Here is a 26,733-nt window from a genome sequence, read left to right as displayed (position 1 = left end):
TAATACAAATATATTTTACAGGTATTAACACTAGGAAAATTCAGATTACCTTGCATTTTTATACACATGGAAAAAGTTGTGTATAAGAATATGATAGATCTTCTCTCACAGCTTATATAATTAAAAAGATGAGACAGTTCAATTCAATATGTTGTCTGAATAATCTCACTCCGATGTAGCACCTTTTGTCCAGTTCTATAAACTAGGAGTCCAAGACCTCCTGTCTTTGATAAACATGCTCTAACTCCAAGGATGCTCTTACTTGCCTCCAAATGCCACCTCCTCTGAGGTGGATTATAGTAGTTATTCACAGCATAGCTCTTAGGGCAAAATATCAGGAGTAGCAGATGAATAGAACTCAGCATATGTTACAGGCAATTGTACAGAGAGAGTAATACCTGAATTCCTTGCATTCTTAAGTATTCTGTCATCTGTTAAAGAATTATAACTTGTTTTTCTGAACTCCTAAGGACATTGGTATCCTAGCACTAAGTATGCACAAATGGAATAAAAAAGGACAGTATGATCTTCTTGAATGTTACCTTGTAAGTTTAAGTATTCTGTCATCTCAAACCCAAAAATAAGCAGCAATTTTTTGCGAGTATACAAATAAAAATATTTCCATGGGACTGTACAATCACTTTTTCCATTTCTGTATTATTCTGAATAAACTCTTTTTCTTGATGAGTAAGGTCCACAAATTTGACAGGAATGTAAGACAGAGCATAAGAGTAATACATAACTTTTAGATCCCATTCATCATATTGCGGTTCTAGAATCAATAAAGATGAAAGCAGTAGCTCTCAAATTGGCAGAAAAGTGGGTAGACCCTTCAAGTTATATATTCAGCTCCCTATTTTATAAGTTCCATTTGCTGCTTTAAAAAAATGACACTGCAAAATAAGCAGTTAACATTGTCTCATTCCCTGGAATATCCCGGTAATTATATCAAACTGTCAGCCAAATGAGTAACAATAAAGAGCAACAATAATTTATGACTATTGTTTAAACAGGAAGACAGACAAAGCAAAATAACCCATGAGTTCATATGGAAAGAACTAGAACATGTGACAATCACTTTTAATATAGCACTGTATTTACATCACAGTGTTTAAGGGAATCACTACATTTTATGCATGTATTTATCAGATTTACAAAAACATCCATCTATTAAAATATCTAGCCATTTTCATGTTTCCAGATGTGATCTCTTGAAAGCTTATAATTCGTATGTTCTTATATAAATGTTATGAAGACTTTAATTCCCAATCTCAAGTGAGAATGTCTTGGTTTTGAGAATGCAGAGAATGCTCTCAAAAAACTCAAATGAATCCAAATCTTAGCTGATCTTAAGTGCCACAGTGACGACTAAAAAGGAATATTTACATCAAACTAAGTATTGAGGAGTCTCTATATAGTCAACAGAGCTTTCAGAGGTTGAATCAAGAGCCTCTTATTAGTTATCCATGTCTTGTAACACCAATTTAATCTAAAGTATTTATGCCTTCAAGAAATTACCTTTGAAGACTACACTGAAGCTTTGATGACTAGAAAGAGTTTGTCCTGTAGTTAGAAAAATAGAAAAAATTAATACCTGCCCAATGTCTAATATAAACATGACCCAAATCAAAGCAGTCTCTCTAATCAGAATTAGTATAATTGCATCAGAAATCAATTGTTGGCCTGTACAGTCTGCAAAACAGAGACCCCTACTTAATTCATACCTTAACAAAAAAACAAGCACTTGTAGACATTGGTGTGGAGTCTTCAAAGATAAGATTCGCAGATACCATTCACAGTTCTAGCTGGAACTTTAACTTATAGTATAAACTTTATCTGAGATGGGAAACAATAGCTCAGAAATACTATCAGCATAAAAGCACTTTTAGAATACACCTATTCAATAATCATAGAATCATACAACGGTTTGGGTTGGAACAGACCAAATCAAAGGGATCTTTGCTTTGATTAAAGATCACCTAGTTCCATACGTATAATCCTGACACAAAGATCCTAAAGGGCCTCCTGCATTATGAAAGTCATCATCAATAAAGATGATGTTATTTTATAATATATACATAATAATATATAATAATTTACAATATATTTATTTTGTGGCAGGAGGAAAATTGCTTACATCTATTAAAAGACAAAGTAAAGGCATATGAAGTGAATCTAATTTCAATTTAGCATAGAAGCATTTACTTAGAAACAAAAGTATACATGCACACACGACATTTAATGTGAAATTAACTGAGATCCTAAATCAAAATCTTGTCCTCACAGGCTGAGCAGAGAATGGAATAGCTACAGTTATGTATGGACAAAGAGTAGGTAATAATTATTAAGAGTCCAATTAATGGTTGTACCTGAACTCTGCACGGTACAACTGACCAGAACAGATTTGACCTTAACCTTTAGTGCACTGTGGGCCAATCTCACTGCTAGTGTAACTTAGCATCAAAATTGTTCTAGAGCCACTTTCAAACACTCAAAGAGGGACTGAGGAATGCTGCAACTCTACACTCTCCAGCATGACTACTTACCACCTCTAGCATAAATATGACACCAGACAACACAGCAAGAAATGGCTAAGGATATGCTCGCTCTTAGACCCTCTGGTCTAATAAAACTGGGGACAAGGTCTGGCTATGAAGATCTGAAATCTGAAGTATTTTCCAGAAAATAAATTTATTTGTACATGTAAATAAGAAACAAAATTAATAAAGTAATTTTATTTCAAAATACTTGAAAACAAGCCCCAGTATGTTCTGCTTATACCCTCCAGAAATGGCTGGTAAGAATGGCAACCATGATTTACTTTAGGGGGAGAACTAAAAGATGGAAAACATTGACTGTGCTTCAGGGCTCATGCTGACAGTTAAGGAGCTGAGGGAGAAATGGAAGTGAGGTCAAAAGTTCTAAAAAGCGTACAGATGTCTTTAACAGCCCTGGACTTAAAAAATACATAACAGATAATAGTAGCTTGTCTAATAAAAAAAAAGTCTGACCTGATATTCTTCTTTCAGTGCATTTAATTCACTCTCCATTCTAACATTAGTTTGGGTTATTCGCTGAAGCAGCTCCTGTACACATTGTAGAGAGCTGAGAATTTCCTTATTAATACAAGCAAATGAGGATATACTGAATAAGATTTCGTTACTGAAGTTTAAACATTAGATAGTTTATGTCTTTTAGATTAACATTTATATTTTTATTCTTCCATTGTTTACAAAATCATGTATATAAAAATGCACTCCAAGATCAATATTGGGGAAGGGCTTGTAGGAAGAAATCAGAACAACTCCAGGTTTTTCTGGACTTTTGCCTTGGAGAAGATAATACTATTATAACATTATTTTTCAGATAATTTTATTATAATTAAAATGGATAATCCATTGGTACTTTTGATACTTTAAACATACTTCAGTGCAAATCTGAATAAAATATATCAGATCCAATCCAACTGTGAGTTCAATCAATCCAATGGAATAATTTTATGGTACCATATTACAGTTCTGGAAAATATGGAAAATCCCAGAGAAATCATTTAACAGGCAAGTAATCACTTCCATTAATAGATCACCCTTATGAGACATTATTCTGCATCTCCTGAGTTAAATTCTAATAGATGTGAACTACCACACATTAGCTTTGCATCATGTGGTGCAAGTACATCAGATTTTGCTGTCATTATCTGGATTTTGTGGTACTTTCATCAAGACTATATTGTTACTTCAAGAAGAGTAAGTTCTTAAAAAAGAGCCACCCAAAATGAGTTGATTAAGGTGGTATAGATTTACATCCATGGGTGCTGCCATTGTTTCTTGCAGTTAGCTGAAAATGTGGATGGAACAGAGACAGAGGTCATTTTATATTAAACACTACAAAACACATTTCCAAAGATTCAAAGACAGTGAGAATGATCTAGCCAAGCCAATCTCCACTCCCTAAAGACTAGAACAGCTGTTAATAAAAGACAACCTCCACAAGAAAAAAACTCCTGTGCTTCAGGCAGAAGACAGTCTTGAAGGTGCTCAGTTCCTTCAAAATATATTGAGAGAGGAATTTACCATTAAAACAAAGTAATTTCATATACTTGAAAAGAGCTCCCAAAATTATCTGGTTTTGGTTCTATTGTATACGCAGACAGATACAGCTATCTACTAAAAATAAAATCATTATTTTGGGTGTATTCTCATTCCTTTTCATGCATGTATATTCTTATGCAGAGATAAATAAGATTTTTGCACTAAGCTTAATTTATCTTTAGTTAAATTTTACATCTAGAAAACTGAACCAGAGAGATGTGGACACTTGTCCAGTGTCATCTGACAGGTCGGCAGCAGAGCTGGCCATGTCTTTTAAATCTAGTACAGTGTTCACTCAACTAGACAAGATTGCTTCTCTGTGTACAGTCCAATGTAAATCAGCTATAATTTAGGTAGTATATTTAACTTCAGTCCAAGAAACACTGAAGACAACATCTTCAGTTAATACAGATGGTGAATTTGTAGCACTCTAATACAGAAATCCAGGTCTTCTAACCCATGTTCTTGGAGAAAACATGAAGTTCATCTGTGTATTAGTGTCCTCCACAGATTTATACCAAAACCCTCTATATGCTAAAACCAACCAACCAACCAAACCCTAGCAATTCACACAGAATAAAATAGAGAAACAAAATAAAGTCCTTCTCTTAGAAAATACAGATTGAATATGCATATGAATTATGCTACAAGCAACTTTTAAAAGCATTTCAAATCCTTTTAGTGCATTCAGGGCTGTGGGAGTAATGAGGGCTCAAGTATGTCTCATTTTTTCCCTGTGTTTATTGGCAACTATTTTTAAAAAGCAAACTCAAAATGGAAACAAGCTTTTACAGATTGGAAGAGTACTGCTGGATTAGCCTTCAGTGAGTGCCCAGTGGGTATACAAACTACTGCTTTTGTCCCTCCCTGAGAACAGGAATGATACACTTCTATGACATTTTGGTTTAATGAACTGCAGAATGAAAATTCTGCAACCATTTAAGAAAAAAAAGCAACTGCCCTTTTCATGCTTGATATTCTGCAAAGCAGTTTATTATGCTGTTATTACAGAGAACATCATTTTTTTGCTATGTTTGATACTTGACTCCATGTATCTTGGTTTAAATATCGGGATTTGCTCGAGAGTATACCTGGGTTTGTGACAGAAGACAGTCTTAACTCTGTTCAGCTATGTATAGGTGTAGCTTAATATTGTAAATGTATACGTGCTGTATGAATGGAACACCATTTCCTTTGTATATGATTGACACAAGATTCCAATTTTACCTGGTTTCAATACCAGCAGTGTTACAGTAAACTGTTAGCAACCAGAAAGCAGAGCAGCAAGCACGTCGTGCAAACCTTATTGCTTATTTGTACTAAAACAATACGTAAATAACTATTTCATGGGTATATCAAGTTTCTCCCATCTGAATTCAAAGACAAAAGTTAAGACTTGGAATAAAGTGTCAAACAGTGGACTTCGTTCTGGTAATACACTTTCTAAAAACTGAGGAGTAAGATCACATATATGTTAGTATTAAAATATTTCTAAAGAGTAAACAAGTGAATTTAATTAGTTTTAATAGCTTAGTATAATAATTTAAGGAACTTAAATATGAAACATAGCACATATATTCTGAAGTGATTTTTACATAGCAAAGTGGTATTAACAACTCACCAGTTTTTCTTCTTTAATGTGAGTGTTTTCTTCTTGAACTTTTTTACTAACTGCTGTCTCCTTAAAAAACGAGCATGACGAACAGTAAGAGGCATTTAAAATTACTATTTTCTTTAGCAATATTGTATTAGTGTGCTATTGTGAATCATCATGAGGCTATTTAAAGAAAGAATTATTTTGAAATCACTCCTTATCCATATTTTTTTAACTATAAAATTATATTTATAGAATATTTATTTCCCTAGAGAAGGTCATTCTTGAAATAGTTCTGTTATATTGCATATGCAGTTAGTAAAAAGGAATTGCTAATCTGTATACATCAGAGAGATTGTTGCCATGATGTCTGCTGAACAAAGAACAGAAAATATTCACCAAAAATTTAATTTGTTTAAATACCAAAATACCATTCTGATTTTTTGTTGCAGTTCTTGAAACTGTTTTTCCTTTGCTGCAAGATTGATGTTTTCTTCTCCCACCCTGTACTGAGATGTGACCTTGGACCTTATCAAGTCTGTAGTTACTTTCTTCAGTTCCTTAACACAGGAAACACATATAAATAGTTCATCCAGTATAGGCATTGCAATTCAAAACAAAGACAAATCTTTTAAACTATCCTGAGTCATGCCCTAGTTTTAAATAATGTATGGAAACAGCAGAATAAATTAGAGGAACTGAAATTCACAAGACTGACTTGCTAAACTTCAAACTTGACACACGTGGCTAAAAGTTTATTTTTCAGAGGTAAAATGTTATTGTGCTAATTTTACTCTGAAGTATTTATGACACTGAAGCATTTTGTTGTTTTATCTTCCAAGAAGTATATTAGAAGTAGACATTGAGTTGTTACTGGTAAACTCTCCTACAGTGAGATATACATTAGGAATAAAGCACCTATTATAACTAGTGTGTACATTCCTGGGAATCAGGAGGAAAAAAGGAAGAACAGCGACTATCTGGTAAAAACAGGAACTGGCTATAAATTTGGAGGATCTTTGCTTTTCCTGAAACATTAATTACTTGATCTCAGGAGAACGCTAAATTAATTTTATATTAGAGGCTTCTACAACATGATTTTCCATCTAAAATATGCCTTTGATTTTATAGTCTTAATAATCTTTTAAATATCCTGCTTTTTCTTTGGTATCTGTTTTCTAACCAGTTTATTCCAAGCTTCTAGTGCAGCAAATAAACAGCAAATGCTTTGATCTCATTAAATTACAACTTATAGTTCCTGGAGTCATAAATATTGTGCCCTGTTCTCCTCCACCCCTCCCATTCTGGTACAAGGTAGTCTGTTTAATATCGCTCTCTCCTTGACCGCTTTGACGTTTACTCAGACAAATAGCAGAGGTTATGAATGCTGTTCACAGATAGTATCAAGAATTCTTCATGATGCCATAGTGGTGAACCAAGCATTCAGAATGGTAATAGTTTTATCTAACAACTAAGTTTGGTCTGTTTAACTTTTCTTCACAAAACTGGAATTCCATCTTATCACAGACCAATGGTTTAACTGTTCTGGACAAAATCATATAACAGTACAAAAGAAAAAGGGAAGATTACATTGTAGCTGAAATTCACAGAGCTTTACGGAAAATACAAGTACAGGTACTACTTTTAAATAAATCATCTTTTTGATAGAGGCTTTATTTCTCATGTATTTTAGCCATAAATAAATCTAAAACCATCTAGTAAGTACTAAGTGTAATTGCAGAATCAATTATAGAACCCAATGACAGCAACGCTTTACAATTGTGATATTCTGTAAGCTAGTAAGGCTTTTTCCATCTTTTGCAATAAAAACATACTTCAGTTGTACTGTTTTTACTAGAATGCTCTGTAATTAAATATGCAAGGAGAGTTCCCACATTTAAGTGACAAAAGGTGCAAGCATTTTAATCTTGTAGAAGTGCAAAAGTGCACTGTGCCAATCTTTACATAGAACTAGACTAATGGTACACAGAACACAGCCAACAGGTTGTGTGCTACACAAGCAGGTGCAAAAGCCTGCTATGGATCTGATACTATACATTTTCCAAAACTCCGAGTTTATTCTGTGCAGAAAAATTGTACTTCTTATTTTGCCATAAAGAACAAATTGTACTAAGTCAGTCATGCCCTTGAGGTAGAAAATATGACTGGATTTTCTTCTTTGTGTATAGCAAGTGGATGTGTATAATTCCTCTGGAACCAAACCCAAATCTGCTAAACTAACAAAGCTGTGGGCAGGAAAAAAACAAAAATGACAAACAACCAAAACCCAATGCAAACCAGATCACCAAAACTAATGGTAAAGTTTTCCATGGTCTGTAAAAGCACAAGTTATGTAGCTGTGAAAATAATATATAATGATTTTCTACATTCATGTGTATACTTTCTTGTACTCTGAAATTAAAAAAAAAATTAATCCCCAGAGTTTTTGCTTCGTCTTCTAGTAGCCTTCTATTATTAGTAAGATCACTAGTAGTATTCAGAACCCTATAAATTAAATTGAGTCTGGAAAATAATTTTATCATATTTTGAGGAATGCTAAGAAAGAGTGATAAGGCTTTAAACCCATTCCTTTGATGTGTTGCTTGCAGCCAACACTTAGGACATGGTTTCAGAAACACTTCAAGCCAGCATAAGTCAAGAATGTCACAAAAGAAAGAGTCCTGCTCCTTAAATGTATTTTCCTTTTGCCACTTGATCTAAACTAAAACTTCCTCCCTTTTTGGGGAAAAATGTAGTTTCAATCAATACAAAATTGTCATTCTACTTGCCCTTAAGGACATACAAATACACATGCCAGCATGAAGAGGTGGTATGGGACTGGAAAAGCAGCCAGCGCATGCAGATGTAACCACTTCCCAAGACAGTTCTCATACCTTACACAAACTTTAACTGTTTCCAAAATTACAACTGTATCTTTTTGCTCTAGTCCTAGATCCGTGCAACTCTTGTAATCTTTCAGACCTTGAACAGCATAGCTGTTTTTTAAGCAGCAGAATGAAAGAAACCTTTTTCTTGGCCAGATTTCAATGCAAGCATTTTCACAGTGGTTGAAAGGAATCCTACCACACTGAATATCTAAATGTTTCAATCATAGAATAAATGTTACTGAAAAGGAAATTATACCACAGCCTGTTAAGCTAAAATTTAAGAACTGGACTTGTAAGCAGTCAGTGTCAAAATGAAATTACAACCTGTGTAATAATATTTATTTCCACAAATTGAGGAAGACTAAACCTGTGCAGAATATACCTCAATTTAACCCAGGTTTTACTGTTTTACATATTTAACACCCCTACCACATACTGTCAATTTCCTTAAAATTGGATATTACTTTATTTTTATTCATAAGTGTTGAATAGCATTCACTAACTTCATATTCCCATTAAGAACAAATGTATGAGATCATCCTGGTCTGAGTCAAAGTAATTGCTGTGATAAGAGCTGACAGCCAAATTAAGATTTTAGTACTATGGACAGTCATTCCCAGTCCAGCACTGAGGCTATAGAGGAAAAAGTTTGAACCCACAAGTTGTCAGAGCTGTTAGAGGTCAGTCAAGTCTCCAAGGCAGATAAAACCAGCTTTATATGTTGCCCCAGCTTGTTCTGCAGATATCATGACTTCTTTCAGCTATATAGAAAGTGAAAACAGCCTGGTAATCAATCCCTCTTTCAAACTCTTCCAAGTATCAGAGTTTTCTCACTGCTTTGTATCTCCTGTAGGTCCCTTCAGCTCTACAACTGATACATTCTCAAGCAAGGAAAAACACCTGACTGCTTTAAGATCAGTTTTGCAATGGTTAGGCTAAGTACCAGGTAACCACAAGGAAATGAAACTAGCTCAGGGCACTTCTTATTGGGTTCAAGTACTTCTTTTCTCTTCTCTTACAGAGTGACCCAAAAGATGAGCCCCCAGCCCTTCACAGACAGAAGTTGTGCTGAACTAACAACTGCCATTACACATATAGTTCAGAAATGCACTCTCTCACTAAATAACTTTCCAAAAATGTTTCATAAGCAAACTGTTGAAATAGGAAATCTTGAAAAAGGGCTGTATTTTTTTTCTATATTATAAATTTTAAATTCCGTTTTTACAGAAATTTTGCATTTAGAGGAAAAAGGCATGTCTTTCTATTATATACAGCTTTTATTTACAAAATTATGTCTACAAATAAACAACACCCTACTTTTTTTGCAAAATAAGGCATTGACACAGCAAAGTGCTACAGCACTACATGAATATTAAAATGCTAAGAAATTAAATTTTAGTTCAGTTTTCCACCATAATTCAGAATAAAGCGGTCAAATACTAAACAACCAATGAGAAATTCAGAAATAACCACAATAGAAGCATTTCCTGGTGAAGTGAAGAAGGCAGACTAAGTTTCAGTTGGCCCCTTCTGCTTATCTAACAGTATTTTATTCAAAATTCATCACCCATGGCCTTAAGAATCAAGAGTACTGCAGAAAAAAAAATTGATTAAGTAGTATGTATGATTACTGGAGTACATAAATCATTATCAGTTTATCTCACACACCTGTTACTCACAAACTTCACTACATAAAATTTTCTTACCTCTCAAATTACTTACCCTCAGAGAATTCCAAGTAATGAATTATTCTTAGTTTCTTAACCAAGAACAACAAATCTAATTTACTGTGATACTTAGAAATTTCTAAAACTCCTAAATGTTGATAATTACAACATATTACAATAAAGATACACTGCATTTTAGATGAATGTCCCCATTTTTGTCAATTTAATCCAAATATAAAATGGTCACGGTCCCTTTTCCTCATTTACAAATTACCTTTCCCCTCTCCCCCACTGCTATTAGTTTTGCAAGAAATTCAGAAACTTTGCAAAGATTCCCTGGTTGTCCAAAGCATTCGTCTGGAAGCTGGGGATGAACATTAGGCCAAGAAGCTGAGAACAATCATGCATTTGTTCCCAACCAAAAATCCTCAGAGAATCAAAGGGAGGGAAAGGAAAAAAGTGGAATAGAAAGATGAGATATGAAAAAGAAGTGGTAGGGAAAGATACTGAGTTTACAGGACAATTCTGACTTCAGAGGGTCCCTTTGCTCTCTTTCTGCCAGCACTTAAGAAACAGCTCAAAGGGAAAAAAGATCTTTATTCTTCCTACTATTACATATGTTCAAGAGTGCAACTCAGAAACATACCTGGCAAATAGTAGTTTCTGAATAGATGAGGGCAGAAAAGAGCTTAACGGCTAGACAACTTCTTTGTCCATAGTATCATTACTATCTAATGTCTCAGTTGCCCTGTCACAGAATTCTCCCATTTCAGATGGAGATTCAGTCACACTTTTTATCCTACATTCAAGCTACCAGCTTGCTCCTATGGTAACTATTCTTCATGTTCTATCTCTGACTAAACTGAAAACATCACTGCTACCTTTCCATATCAGATGGGAGAAGAAATGACAACACAGCACAGGAAGATGTTAGTAATTAACCCAAAACAAATCAAACATTGTAGAGGAAAACAAAAACTGCCAAGTTACAGAAACTATCCAGAACTGCTCCAATCTTAATTGGCATTCATCTGAAGTGCCTGTGCATAACAAGGGAGCATAAGACTAATTTAGCCATTAATGACAGTATGAAGAACAGTTCTGTTGTTTGTCTGCTACTTCTATTAATGAGCTTGTAGAAGTCCCAAAGAATCCCACTTATACATTCAGAAATGTGTACTATACTTACTTCCTTCAGATTACTTATTTCGCTCTCTTGTCTTTTATTCACTGATGTTAATTTCTTATTGAGCTGTATCGCTTCCTGTACTTTAAACAAAAGTTAAAACATGTTAATACTTCCATATTTGAATGAATATTTGATTTATAATGTCAATGTATGTGTATAATTTATAAAATAATTGAACATCTTTGTCGAAGGGAGACAATATGCCTTAACTACTTTTTCTGTATAGTGTGATACTATACCAGAGTATTACACTAGGTGGTACCAGTTGTTCCATACCTCAAACCATGAGTTAAGATGTTTCTGTATGTTGATTTGCTGTTCAGCTTTTTTTTTAATTTTTAATTTAATTTTTAGTGTCATTTGATGCCGCTTTACTAGGACCAATTCTCCATGAGCTTTTACTCTTAATTTTGTTCTTTAACTAAGGCTTTGATTGTAATTTTCTGATGAGTTTATTTTCAGAGGAACATAGAGGACCACAGAACATTCAAATATTAACAGATGTACAGTTATATGCATGTAGGACATGTAAAACAGAAGCAGTAGAGGATAATAGAGAGGAAAATTCTAGGAATAACCTCTGCCCCTTTTGAAAGGGAATTGAATTTTCTCTCAGACTTTTATATATGCCAGGTCATCAGTGGGAAATTGCTTGAAGTTTCACAATGAAAAGCTGAAGATATTAATTGGTCCCTGTAATTTTCAGTATTAGTATTAATAATAGTAGTAGTATAATTAATTTAGTATTTTGATCCTCTGAGGTCTCTCTTCAGCCTTTTCTATTTCCTGATTCCTCTTCATTCTTTCCTAATCTTTTTTCTCTACTGTCTCAAAAAGCTTGTGACACAACACTTGAATACGAGAAGTCTGGACACTCCATCACACCTAGAAAGTCCTTACCTTTTTTGTTAAAGATTCTAAGCATCACGGGGAATGATGGAGAACAGCCTCACAATACAATAAGCAATTTTGCAGTTTTATGTGAGAATAAATATTTAAGAATGTAACAAATATCTTCTGATATAACTTAGAAAAAACCCATCAAAACAAGCAGGCAAAAAATTGGTAAAACTCTCTCCTATCTTTCAACAAGAGTCATGTGTTCACTCTCTAGCTTTAAAATACTAATAGTGGGACATTAGTTAGGCAATAAAGTTTTAGATTTATTATAAATCGTAGTATTTTCCCTATACAGCACTGTAATGCATCCATTTTCACTTTCTTTTTTTCCCCACATACTGCTTTAACACAGCAGATAGAGAAAAACAGTTTATAAACTTAAACAATTTACATAAAAAATGGCTCATACTTTCTGCTTGACTTTTCCACTGACTGCAGTTTCTTGATCAGAATTTACAAGTTACCTACATACCTATTGCACATCTTACATACTCCAGTGCAAATTCAATTGTCTCTGCAGTAAAAGACACACTAGAGTCAATCTGGTGAGCAGACTGGCTTCCTGAACAGAATTTAATCTTTTTAGAGGTTCATTTTGCAATTACTGATAAATGTAAGTAGAATCATGGCAAAAAGCATTTATATATGGTTCAAATAGTGTAAACATTGAGAGTAAATGTTATTTTTCCATGAAATTGCAAAAAGACTTTTCTGTATCTGACATAATAGAAAAGCCCTGTCCAATGTAAATAAAAGGAAAACATAGCAATGTTTTCTCTTCATTTGTTTTTAATATTAAATATTAGCCTTTGAAAAAAAAATAATACAAAAAGTAAATTTAGGTACTGAAATATCACAAATACACATAGAATGTTACCAATTCAGTCAAACTAGATCTAAAAACTATTTGGATTCCGGCAGAAAAACCCCCAAACTTATACACTCCAGTATTTATAAAGTTTTTTGGTGTGTTTTTTTGTTTTGTTTTGTTTTGTTTTGATTGCCTGGGGTTTTTTGTTTGTTTGTTTTGAGTTATACAACTACTTCTCCCTTTCCTTAAAAAAGAATAGTTACTTTTATTTATGTCCTGCGTATGTGTTTACATGGATGAAAACTGCAGGCACACCAAACAATACACAAGTCTGTATTCTACGCATACACTGTGATGTTTGCATAGAAATTTACCACTTTGTTATGAGAAACAAGGATTTCTCTCTCAAATTAATGGGTGCAAAAGTTCCTTTAAATTATGTATTTTTATTACTTGATGTTATCAGCTTTATTTTACAGATAAAAATTATATATTTATATAAAAGTATGGGGAATAATATTTTTCTGCATTAGTAGTTTCACAAACAATTACTATGTTGCAACAAATGAACAGGGGTATGTTAGAGATTTATAAAGCTTGAATAGCCATATAGTCAGAATTTATTTAACAATGGTAACTGCATAAAATTATTCATACCACCCTATTTATTTACTGAACTTGTTTTAAGATTTTATATCCTTGTACAAGAAAATAATTTTTATTATTTAATTAATGTGTTCTGTCCATTTCCCAACATTAAATCAACTTCAAAAAGCATTCATTTCCCTGTTAGTTAATTCCTTTACTTTCACACCCTCATTTGAGCTGGTACAACTGTTTAAGTTGATTATGCTGATGGCAACCAGAAGCTGACCCAAATTAAGCACTGGTTTTGTTGGGGTTTTTTGGTTGGTTGGTTGGTTGGTTGGGTTTTTTGGGGGGGGGTGGGGGGAGATGGGAGGGTTGGTTGGTTGTTGTTTTGTTTGGGTTTTTTTGGTTTGGTTTTTTTTTGTTTGTTTGGTTTTGTTTTGGTTTGGTTTTTTTTTTTTGAAAGGACTGGGTCTGCTGCTGGATTGTTTTGAGCACAGGCAGACACACAACTGTAGGGCTGTATCAGCAAAAAGCAGAACAGGTACAGGTCCTCTGCTGCTCTTAACCTGGGACTGTCACAGAAAGAAACACTGAGGAAGCTACTGAGAGACAGTGATTGTCAGTTCTTACATTTGACGCCTGGCACAGGGTAGCTGTTATTTTTCTGAATTGTCAGGTGACTCCAACTCAGTGTTGTCAAAACATGGCAAAAACAAATGCTGAAGGACATTTAAGACATACATACCACTCTGCTCTAGTTTTCCATGAACACCTTTTACAGTTCCAAACTGACATGCGATAGTAGCATAACATCTCTCAACTTCATTCAGTTTCTTCTGATGCTTTTCTTTTGCTGTTAAGTGCATCTGTAATTTTTGATCCTGTTAGAAATATTTAGAGTAACTAGCATGTGTAAATCAACTCTCCAAATGTTTTTTAACATAATAACGTAAATGTGAAATCATTCCCATAATATCCCAGTTGACTATAATATCATATCTAATGATCAGTGCCCATTTCCAGATAGGACTTCATTCCAATGACCTTCACTTGTGTGTTCAATTATCAAAAAAGCACTTTGTCCTATTTTCCTATGTTGTCCTTTATATTTAGAAGAACTTTCATGTAAGTGTCTGCAGAACTGTACTGGGTTTTCAAATCCTGATTTCAAGTTTTCCTCTGTTATGTGGCTTAAATGTGTTATTTAATCTGCCATTGTACTGTGAGCATAGCCAGGCATGCTAACACTGCCTGTGGTTTATACCTGTCCTCCTGCACTACCACTCGGTACAGCATTACATTCTCACATTCCCTTGGTGTAGAATGCCCATGCAGTTTAGTGCAGTCCCACCCTACATCAGCTATTCAGACTGGGGCTGCACCTGCCCATATCTTTGGCTGCAGATTTAATACAATACAGTGCCTTTAAGCAGCTATATGTTTATACCTTATTGCCCCGGCTGCTTATTTGTCCTTTACTGTAGTATTAAATCAAATATACCACACTCTCAGGCCACAGCAACGCAACAAAATATGGGGCCTGTTTAAAAATTCTAGACAGCTCAAATCACAGCTCCCACAACCCACCATCCCAGCAACTTCATAGAGACCATAGGGCAAAAATGAGTAAGTGGCTGGAGACAGGTAAGAGTAGGAGCTCCTCAAACTCTGGCAGCAGTGCTAGTGTATGCATCATAAAATAAGGCCTATGGACATTTATTATCTCCTGTTACATAACAGAAGCAATCTATTATGCAAATGGTATTCAATCTTCTTTGTAAAGCCACTAGTAAAAGTACTGTCTTCCTCTTATGCTCTTAAACACTCTCCAGCATAACATGGGTTTAAACAACAAGGAAAACTTTTAAAGCTATATTGCAATAAAAACTCAAACAAAAATATTGGGTTTTTTTCAGTACAGCACTGTTCAAAGTATAGGGTCACTATGATAATCAAGGGATTTGAGCACCTGACGTGAGGAGAAGCTGAAGGAGCTGTGATTTTTCAGCCTGGAGAAGAGGTGATGGGGGGATCTGATAAATGTGTATAAATATGGGGTGAGGGGGATAGTGGTGGTGGTAAATAAAGAAGACACAGCCAGACTCCTCTTAGTGGTGCCCACTGACACAAAGTGGAATACATGAAATTTCACTTAAACTTGAGGGGGAAAAAAGTATTACTCCATGGGTGATCAAATGTTGGAACAAGTTGCACAGACAGGCTACAGTCTGTCTGTGGAGATACTGAAAACCCGACTAGACATGGCTCTAACTGACCCTGCTGTGAGCCGGGCAGGGTTAGACTAAGCCATCTCCAGAGACACCCGACAGCTTCATCCATTCCAATTCTAGGATTGTTAAAAATGACATAGTGCAAGAACAATTAGGAGAAAATTTGTGTATATGAGATAACTAAACAAAATAATTTCAACATACTCGCTAAAAACCAAAAGTCAGTCAACTACCTCTAAAGAGTAGTGGTAACTTTGATTTAAATTAGTGAAACTAATGCTGATTAATACTCCATGCTTCCCAGAAAAACGTAAGTAACCTTTTAATGAGTAATTATCAATTCCTCAGTATCAATTAGCAGTTGTAGTATCTTGAAATATGATTAATTCATTTCCACTTTAAGATTATGTATCTGTAAAGGGAGTTGCTAACTACTTTTGTAAGCATCTAACACTTTATTTTTACTTCTATTAACATCTTGGCCTACATAATATCTTATCGTAACAAGTCCCACGTGGTAATTAAGTAAAATGTATTTAAGTATAATGACTTTTACCAATCTCTCTCTTGTTTTGTGAGGGGATAATTGAAAATACATATCGACAGGAAACTATATTCAGTAATACATGCCACCAATTTTTTAAGTTATTTGCTATCCTTTCTTTCACATACACACCTTTATTGCGTTCCTCTTTATTTTTGTTAATAGCTTTGTAGGTACTATTTGGTCAATTTTAAAATTCTCTGAAAAGAGTGGCTTAAATTAATTCCTCAGAAAACATATCCATTTATTTAGACATCTAATCTATTTCTAATCTACAGTAGAGCAACACAGCAATTAAAATGAATCGGGCCAAATTTATTCCTACGTGTAAATTCAAGTTACACAAGGATGAATCCGGCCCAGTCTGCCTGGCTTCTCTAAGGCTCCATTTCCATACAGTAACAAATGCAATACATGTCCAAGCATCAGAGGATAATAAAAGCTGATAGTAATCAAAAGAAATGACCAGCATAAGGCTAGCAAAACAGGATATACAATACAAATTTCTCATGTTTTATAAGGTATGAAATTAAACACACTACAGCAAATAGAAAGTCATAATGGAAGCACTGGTAAAGAAACACCACCACCTACAGAATCACTGCAAGGAATGTAGGTTGTGAATGTTCATATACTTTCTCTTTTTCCTAATAAGTAAACTGTTGATGAACTGTGCTTAACTAATGCTATGATGTGAATTTTATAACAAAAAAAATAAAAAGTAAAATTATATTTGTTTTTCCTGATAGTCATTCAAGTGTATTTATTCTAAGAGATCGATGAACAGGAAGGCACTGCTAATTTGAGACTTGAACAGCTTGTGGCAATATCTGAGGTTTTTTGCACTTTCTTTTCTATGGATTTTTCTTAGTGTTCTCCCAATTTCTTTCTTAAGTCAGCAAGACAGTGTTAGTCCCTCCTCCTCACTAGAAAAGTAGAAACATGCATTGTTATTTCCCAGGGCTCATTCCAGTGGGAAAAGGAATTGGTCTGCTCTGTCCTCGAGTGTTATTAAGATCTTACCACTTGCCTCAATATGATTTTTGATGGCAACCCGCACTCCAGGCTTAGTGCACAGTAAAATAAAACCTGAGTATGTCATTTTTCTGCTCACAGTGAAAAGCTCTTAAAACATTCTTCCATAGAAGACAATCAAGAAACACCAGGAGACACTGCAGGATAGGGAGGGTATGACCCTGGAGTTGGAGTAAGACCCTGGAGTTGGAGGTTCTTCGTCCTAACGTCTGATACTGCAAGAACAGAAATGATTGCCCTGCCCTCCACCAATAATAAAGATAAGCTAGGATAGGGAGTGGAATTGATTGTGGCCATGTGGTTTGTTGAGGCACAATGATTTCTTGGTGGAACTAGACCAGAAAAATAGCTCAGGGTCAGGTAGGTGACTGGAGGAAGACCAAAAGGGAACTGCTCATATCTCAAAGATATTCTGGAAATTGAGTCACCAGTCAGTATTAGTCAGTAAAGCAGAAGGTAGTAACTGAGAGGTGAAAGTGTCAGAGAAACAAAGGAGAGATAAGGGCATGGAGACCTAAGCCAAGATCAGATGAAAATTATGCAAAAGGTTTCCAACTGTAAATCTTCAAAATAGGATTTTTTTTCAACAATAGTTCCTTTAGTTTCCACCATTCTTCTATTTCAAAATAATTATTTTTAATTTATTCTGTATCATTGCCTTCTCATTGCATTTTTAAACAACATAGTATAGTTACAGGCAAATTCCTAAAAATTGTGGAAAGGAAATAAAAATAACATTTCTATCTTATATTATTAAGAACAAATCAACTTTAAAAAATATATTTATTTAACATTTTACATGAATTCATTTTTCATTAATTTGGCAACTACATCTATATTAGAAAACTAAATGGTGGCAGGGAAGCTCTCGGGAAATGCCTATACTGTTGCTAAAATATCCCTGACACATTTTGGCCTGTGCCAAGTAGCACTCATAAGCAGTCCCTGGGCATAGTTCAGGAGAGTGTTGGGAACAACCTGGGTTATTTGGATGAAGCTTCCCTCTTTTTTGAAGAGTGGTAGATTTTAATAAACCTAGACCATTTTATATCACTTGACTGCAGCTTCACTAAATGGTCTCACAAACATTTATTTTACCAATATAAACACAGTCAGCAAGTGAAATTAGACTAATTACCAGTCACTCACAGAGGTAGTCACCCCATCGACTTTACTCATTAGTATTGATGCACTGAATCACTACCTTGTAGACAGTGATGCCTCCCCATTGACTACACAGAAATCTTGCACTACACATTTGCTCTTTTTAACTGCACAGAAGATTTGGTCTCTAAACCAGCCAATGCTAGCCTTGATCTCATTTTTGTTTGGCTTTGGTTTTGTTTTTTGTTTGTTTGTTTGTTTTACATATTTTAGCACCATGATATATATTTGAGATTTACGTACGGCAGAAAACAAATAACTGTACATACTCACACTCTCAGATATGCCCAGGATCAGACAACGCAAGTTAACACAGGAACACATGAATAGATGCTACACTCAGAGAGTTCTAGCATTCTACATTGCATCACCTGCCAGGAAATTAATGAAGGAGGAAACCAAGACCTGACCAAGACAGTTTTCCTCCAGCTATTTCTTTATTTCAGCAGCAAGAAAAAGAATACAGTACAGAACCCACACTCAAGTATATTCTATCAAGACAACTAGCTTTGCAGTAATCATTCTGTAGCCTCCTGACTGCATGAGTGCTACTATCCATATGCAGTGAGGTGCAAAGTGACTACACTGCACACAATAATCAACACTTTCATAGGGGAAACAAAGGAAAGATGGAAGAAAAAGATATTCTATATTTCTGTGTCTCTATACAGTCTTTCAATATGAAACAAAACTTTCCACTATTTCTAAATTCTAGCATATATCTTAAGAATTACACCGGTGTTACAATTTTCACATAAACTTAGCTGGATAGCATGCTAAAATATGGTGTATATGAAAAATATCAATATTGCATATACTAGAATAATAGAACAGAATTGAAGGAACAAAATCAGAATAAAATGCCACATCAGTATGGCATGCTCAATCCCCAGCACATACAGAAGCTACGTTACTGACTGGCAGGGTTTCTAAGGTGCCAGATATAAACTATACAGCACATCTGCTTACTTTCAAAACATTAGCCAGAGCAGGATCTAATCTGTCTTTAACGAACTTAAAACTGAAACAGAAATAGTTCTCAGATAAATGAATGGTTTGGAATTTCATCCATTTTACTTTTAAACATTTTGCTATTTGTGTTAACTAAGAAACTCTACATGGGCTACTACTACTTTGATCCCAGGAACATACCATTTATTTCAGCGCAGCTACTCAGAGAGTAAAGTTGGTAGAATTTGACCTGGTCTAAAAGTGTATTAGCCCCCTACTGCATAAGGTTGTATGAATGAATTCACTTCTGTTGACCTTAAGGTTTTTTGTTTTCATCATTTCATATCAGAGCATCTTCTAGAAATATGGCCAAGCCACACACGCTATGCTTAGTGCTACATGCAAAAGAGGATTTCTAATATCTTGTCCTCCACTCAATACCATTTTCAATAACCATACTCTATATCAAAGTCCCAGCACCCCAATGTTTTCAAAATATTCAAATAATCAATTAGTGAAAAGTTTATAAACATAAGATAGATAGATATTTGTTTAAGCAGCATAGATGCATTTCCAGCTTATGGAAAAGGTATTCTCATTTCAATATCCTCATTCATATGGAAGACTGAGCTTGCAAGTTATGAAAGAAAGGTAATATGTAAAATGACCTAAATAGAAGTTCAATTATTTTGTATATTTTAAATACATTTTTAGATCAGATGTATTTTAAGAATAAATACAAGTTAAAAGTAAAGTAAGACAAAACACGTTTTATGTTGCCTTTGATCTTTAACTTGTAGCCTTATCTCCCAGGTCAGAGGGCACATTATTCAATTTCACCATATTTTGTGTAAAACCACTGTAGCGTTGAAGATGACTTTCAGTACAAATGTCATGGTACTTAAAGCTAAACTGGACCCTAGTTTTTTGAGCTTCTTAATTAAAATCACAGTTTGTAATGGTCTGACAATATTATCTTTATTCTTTCCAGTTGAGCAGCAGCAGAATTTTCACAGCATTTATTCAATCAAGCTTGGCAATGTTTCTGCAGCTCACTCTTTCACTTCCTAAAACAGACAACAGGGTTCAGAGCAACTATGCTGTCACTCTATATAAATTTATTCTCAGTGTCAAAGGGAGTAAACTAGACTGGATGAAATCTAAACTGTTCAGGGGAACTGATGTTAAGAAGTAATTCTGAGGAGTGAAAAAGAGTGAGAGGAAAAACACAATCAGTTTTTCTTAAAAACAAAACTAAGAATTGCTTGGAATTCTCTATTACTTCTTTGAGACGAATATGCTAGATCCTATAAGGGGAATATAATTACATTATTCAAATCACTGTCTAAAAAAAAATCTTCATACTAATCTATAAAGAGAACAAATGTACCAATTATACTTGAATTCAGTGAGAAAAAAATCCACATGCTAAAGAGCAGCTATCACACTATAAAAAACTAAAAACATTGTATTTGAAAGTTTTTCAGATTCAAAGCAGATATCACCTCTTTTGGTTATCTGTAATAATTATCACACATCATTTAAGTATTAGAGTTGTTTAGTATTTGCATTATACTTTAAGACGACATTCTCTTTTCATAAAAGCTGTTCCTTATTTTTTTACTTGTATTAATTTCTTACCGTTTCATTCAGTTTCTTTTGTAAAGTGTATTTTGAAATCTGTAAAATGAAAGAGAGGTATTCATTAACTTGCAGTTACATTTTTTTCTGATGACCTACAAATTTACATATTCTTATACCTAAGATTTAATTGCATTTATTGCAAATCCAATACAGGAATACTGGTTTTGAATTAATGATTACATTATTTCTTTTATTATTAGATTCACCTTACATAATTTCACTTCAATATTTAAATTATGTATAAAGCTTTACATTGATTTGTTACTAGAGCAGTTTTGAAAAAAGCATAAATCCTTGTGTTTTCTGGCACTTATCATAAAAATAGCACGTAAATGGACCATAGTCTGTATAGTAGACTCTTAGAAATAAACAGAGAAGAAAACAGAGATAGAAATAAAAGTATTCTCTCAAGTCCTAGAGCAGTATAAGTATGTTCCCTGTTGGGAAAAAAATACTCTAGGTAGGTAGTCTGAATGGTGTCATATAAAGACATAATGTAGCAATCTTGCATGCTTTAATAATATGACTGACATTTGAAGTCATTAACATTAGTTTTCATAATCCACTGACATCAGAGAATTTTGATTTGCATAATATTTAAATTACAAGAGCTTTAGTCTCTATAGCTTAGAACATTTAAAGAAACATTCATAATGTCTAGGAAAAAAAGAGAAATGTCAAAGAACCCAGTGTATGTAAATCTTATTCAGAAAATATTCCTAGAAAAAACCCTAAGCCTACAGAACAATCATTTTAAGGTAGAATTCTGGCTCTCTGGATAGAGATGACTATAGAATTGAATTAGAAATTCCTCACTCTTATTTTAGGATGATTTCCAAACAATTTTTCTGGGTCCACAGGTTCATTGTGACCCCCTGTTTCCTCAAGCCACAGCAGAACTTCCTAGATCTGAACTATACTGTTAAACAAATATTTGATCTATGAACATTAAACATGTAATATTAAGCTCTTTTTTTTTTTTTTTTTAAAGTTTGTTTTATCTTACAAATGAAAGGCTAGTGGAATCTTCAATTAGTCTTGCTGTCCACATATTATGTTCAGCAGACCATGGAGGAATATTCTACATCATCTGTGCTATGCCAAGGTTTGAACAAGGCAACAGAGTCCTTACAGCTACTGCACAGAAGGCCAGCCATGGGAATTAATTTCTTTTGTTTCTAAAATACCTTCATTGTTAACTAAATGATTAAACAAACAGTCTGATACCAAGTAAATGCATCCCATTATAAGAGAATATTAGTAAGAACCAAACATGTTACAAAATCATGGGTAATAATTCATTATAATCATTTTGTTTTCAATAGAATTATTATCTCACTCAGTTTTGGGTAGAAAAATAATTAGTTCCTGGCAATACCCAAAATATGACAATGCATTACTATGCTAATTCTCTTCTGTGTTGAGTTCTACTCTTTTAGCCCATTTTCAACATATCTGCCTTGGTCATTAAAAGAAAACCAAATACTATCTATGTCCCTATGTCTTCCTTTATTTCAAATAACTGTGGATCACTGCCACAACCGCTACAACACCGTGTAACGATATAAAATACAATACAGAAATAACACCAAGCGGTACCAGAGTAAATTGTGCATTTATATGACAGTTGTGCTTTTGCTGACAAACAGGCATTGGAAAGCCATGGACTGAAAAGCAGAATCCTAGTGAAATAATGGAAAATAATAAAAAACATAGGTAGAACTATGAGTTGGAGGTCCAGTCTGGACGCTTGTTCCTGTTTAGGAGTCCAAAACCAGAGTTTCCAGACAATCAAGAAGACAATAAGAATAGAAAGAAAGAGGAACACTCTGGAAATTAAAAGAAAGCATATTTCACACACTATTCGGACTTTTATTGAGCCTGCAGTTCTTCTGGAGGAAAAGAACTTTAGCTGGAAGGCTAACGAAGTAGTGTGAGTGAGCAACTGCATGGTAGCTGGCTGTCAGCCAGGTTTAAACCACGATGAAAAGAAACTCAGTATTTGAAAGCAAGGTATATATGTACTAGAAAGATTAAATGAGAAGGCCTTAAGGACCCTCTTAAAAACAACTGTTTTCTTGCCAGTGAAAAAAATTAAAACCAAACCACTTGCATACCGAGGAAAGTTATTTAACAAAAATGATAGTTTACCTGTAATGCTTTTAATGCTTCTTTCAGTCCATCAATTTCTTTTTCTTTTGTTTCTACAGTAAGTTGATATTTTCCCTTTCAACAAAAGATATACTTCAGGATTTGGGAAGCATAAACGCATTTATACCAAGAATTTATCAACAAGAATGTTACAAAAATAAAACACTACTCCATAATGACAGAACAGTTAATCAGTGAAAACAGGTGAAACTTCAGCTAAATAATTTTAGAATGTATCTATATTTTGCTATAACAAGACAAGTGAAAACATGACAGTAAATTTTCACCACTTATGACTAGTTGGTAAGTTTTAAAATTTTCTGTTCTGGGAGAGACAAGCCTCACAAAGTCAAAATTAATAAGCTGCTTTAGTTTAGAACAAAGATACTAAATAACAAAGAAAGTATCAGGTAAATCCATTTTCTTATCCGTTGTAGCAGGGTCTTCACAGAAACAACTTCCTCAGCTTTTCCAAACCACAAAGATTGGACTGTAATTTGCTATCACTAGAATTACTAAATACATGCAAGCACATTTTATATTTTTAAATATATGCACACACATAAATATATGCATGTGAATCAAGTCAAAGGACTTCAGTGGAATTAAAACAGGTAAGAATCTCAGGCAGCAATTAGTACGATGGAGAACAGAATCTAGATATCAGAGAATATGCCAGGAAAAACAAATACATCAATTCAACCAGCCCTGAGTGTTCCAGTCATTTCTAACACAGTGCTGACTCAGCAACCTCCTGAAACCACCTTGATAAGTACATATAATGTAAATTGGAGCAAAAACTGATCTTTGTATTCAAACTCTGTCGAAACATTACAGTTTAATTTATTCTTTCAGTTACTTTGGTATAAAGTACTGAAAGTACTATTCAATTCAATGGAAGTACTTTGAGAAAAAAAAAAATCAGCACAGTATTTAATTCTGAAGCAGTAGCTGTCATTGAAAATACAAATCAGGGACTACAATGTAGGTATGTGTGGACAAATAGGATGTCTTAACAAGAAAAAATTCCAAATAAAAGCAAGAAAATAATCAGATAATATAAATGCAGCAAACAATAAAGTTTACTTTGATATACTTTCAAAGCAATTTCACCTGTTTGCAAATTCCAGTGCAGGTTCTTATGAAACATACAGCATACTCATCCACTCTTAATTATTGGGAAATTTAAGTCAAACAATAGAGTCCACACACAGACATTAATTGACTTCACTATTTGAGACAGGCTCCTACTATACCAAATGCAAATCTTTTACTCAGAAGAGGAAGCAGACACTCAGCTTGCTATAAGAACTCATGTAGTTGAGAAAAAAAAAACATAAATTCAGGCTTATGTATATCTTTGTTCAGTTTAGTTCAAGTTCCTCAGGAAAACAGATCAGGTAAATCAATAAAAGCCCTATTGAAACTGGGTTTACTAAACCAGTTAGAATTGTTGTTTTTCACTAGTACATAGAGAAGGGTTATGACAATTTGTCCCAAGCCCCAAAAATAAAGTAAATTTTGTATAGCTTCAATATAGAACTACCAAAGAACACTTTTTCCCCAATTGATTTTTAGTGTAAGCAGATTTTAAAGTGACACTTCACAAATAATTAAAGTTCTACAGGCTATAAACAAAAAAACAAAAGTAACAAAGTTTATAAAAATATTTCTTTTACAAAGGCTATAGCAAGAAAAATAATTTAATTGTAATATACTTAGTTTAGACTTAGAACATGTTCAGTAAGTTATATGGCATTATCATTTGCTTATGTACTTCACTAGATGACAAAAAACAACTAATCTTAACAGAATACCTTTTCTTCTTCCATGGCAAACATCCTTGCCTGTAACTTGATTGTCAGTGGCATTAAAAGAAAACAAAAACCAATAAATCAATACAGCCCATGGGATTAATTTTATTCATGCAACTTGACAAGACAATATAGTTATATTAACCTGCATAGTGCACTTCCTGGCTTTGGGGGTTTTGGTTGGTTGGTTGGTTTGGTTTTGTTTGGTTGGGTTTATTTTTGTTGTCATTTTTGTTTGTTGGTTTGTTTGGTTGTTTTTTTCTTTAACTATAGTAACTATAGGGTCACATGCAGCACGCTTGTGAGTCACAAATTATTTTTACAGAAAGAAAAAACTTATTGCTTGTGAGTTTCCTTTTTGTGCACTATGATTGTGATGCGGCATTAGCGATAAACTCTTCATCACCATGTGCAAAAGTTTCAGTTCCTATGACTGTTCTCTGCAAGTTCTTTCAGAACTCATATTTGTTCATTATATATTGTGGAGAAAAAATCCACAACCCCAGTTTGAAAGACTGAAACACACTTTCAAATGTTGAACAGAATAAGGTATGTAGCAGAACTTTTACCATGGTTTATGACTCTAACCTTTCAGAGGACATATTGTCTTTGGGGAGGGGGGGCAGAAACAAAACAAAAACCAAACTAAAAAGCAAATTAATAGTATTATCTTCTCCAGGAACTTTTTAAAAAATAAAAATGAAAAATCCCAGGAAGAGTGGCTTACTGGGAAGAACTGTCAAAATACAGGCATTATACTGTGTCTGGAAGAAAGAAAAAGACCTGATTTCTTTGAGTCATATATTCTAAAATTTTATATGCAACAGAAAAATATTTTAATACCAACCGATAACTTGCTATTACGACATCAGATTTTAAAATCTCATTGTCAAAGCTAGAAGGCCTAATCTTGCTACCTGTTTTTTAAAAGCTGCCATAGCTTCTTTGTTTTGTTGGTGCAATGTGTCCGTCTGATGCTGCAGAGTTTCCTGCTCATGCAAAATAACAATAGTTTGTTTTAAATATTATCTTACAGCAAACCATACATATAGTATTTCAAGAAAAAACCTGATTCCTTGTTAAATATTTTTAGTAAGACATGATTGATTAAAAACAAAACCTGAGGATTAAAGAGAGACATTTGTTAACTGGTAATCATCTTCTTGGTAGTGGCTTCTCTTTAATTCCTAAGAGGTAAAAATTCTCACCTATGAAATTCAGATTTGATGTTGCTAGGACTTCTATAAGCAACTCTTATCCATCCTATCAACCTGCAGAAGCAATCCAACACCCATTGACATCTTAAGACAGCATCTTGACAGAGTTCCAAGTAGTTACAATAGTATTTTAATTTCCAATAAAAAAGATAGTCCCACTACAAAATAACAATCTGTTATTCTGGTTTTAGTTAAATTTTAGTCATTTAGCAAACTACATGAAAGACCTGAAGGAGAGCAGAAAAGACTAA

General features: G+C 34.0%; 1 protein-coding gene across 1 annotated transcript in view; it reads right to left on the bottom strand.

Annotated features, from left to right (window-relative positions):
• Positions 1-26,733, bottom strand: part of CCDC73 (coiled-coil domain containing 73) — a 106,208-nt gene that overhangs the window by 16,861 nt on the left and 62,614 nt on the right. Inside the window, 9 exon segments of the mRNA XM_042784851.1 lie at positions 3,012-3,116; positions 5,713-5,772; positions 6,117-6,245; positions 11,430-11,509; positions 14,477-14,612; positions 21,298-21,336; positions 23,452-23,526; positions 25,269-25,304; positions 26,183-26,254. Of these exon segments, the coding sequence (XP_042640785.1) occupies positions 3,012-3,116; positions 5,713-5,772; positions 6,117-6,245; positions 11,430-11,509; positions 14,477-14,612; positions 21,298-21,336; positions 23,452-23,526; positions 25,269-25,304; positions 26,183-26,254 (732 nt within the window).

This window comes from Tyto alba, unplaced genomic scaffold (genome assembly GCF_018691265.1).
Source record: "Tyto alba isolate M040663 unplaced genomic scaffold, T.alba_DEE_v4.0 Super-Scaffold_8, whole genome shotgun sequence".
Classification (NCBI taxonomy): Eukaryota; Metazoa; Chordata; class Aves; order Strigiformes; family Tytonidae; genus Tyto; species Tyto alba.
This window is presented reverse-complemented; position numbering and strand designations above follow the sequence as displayed.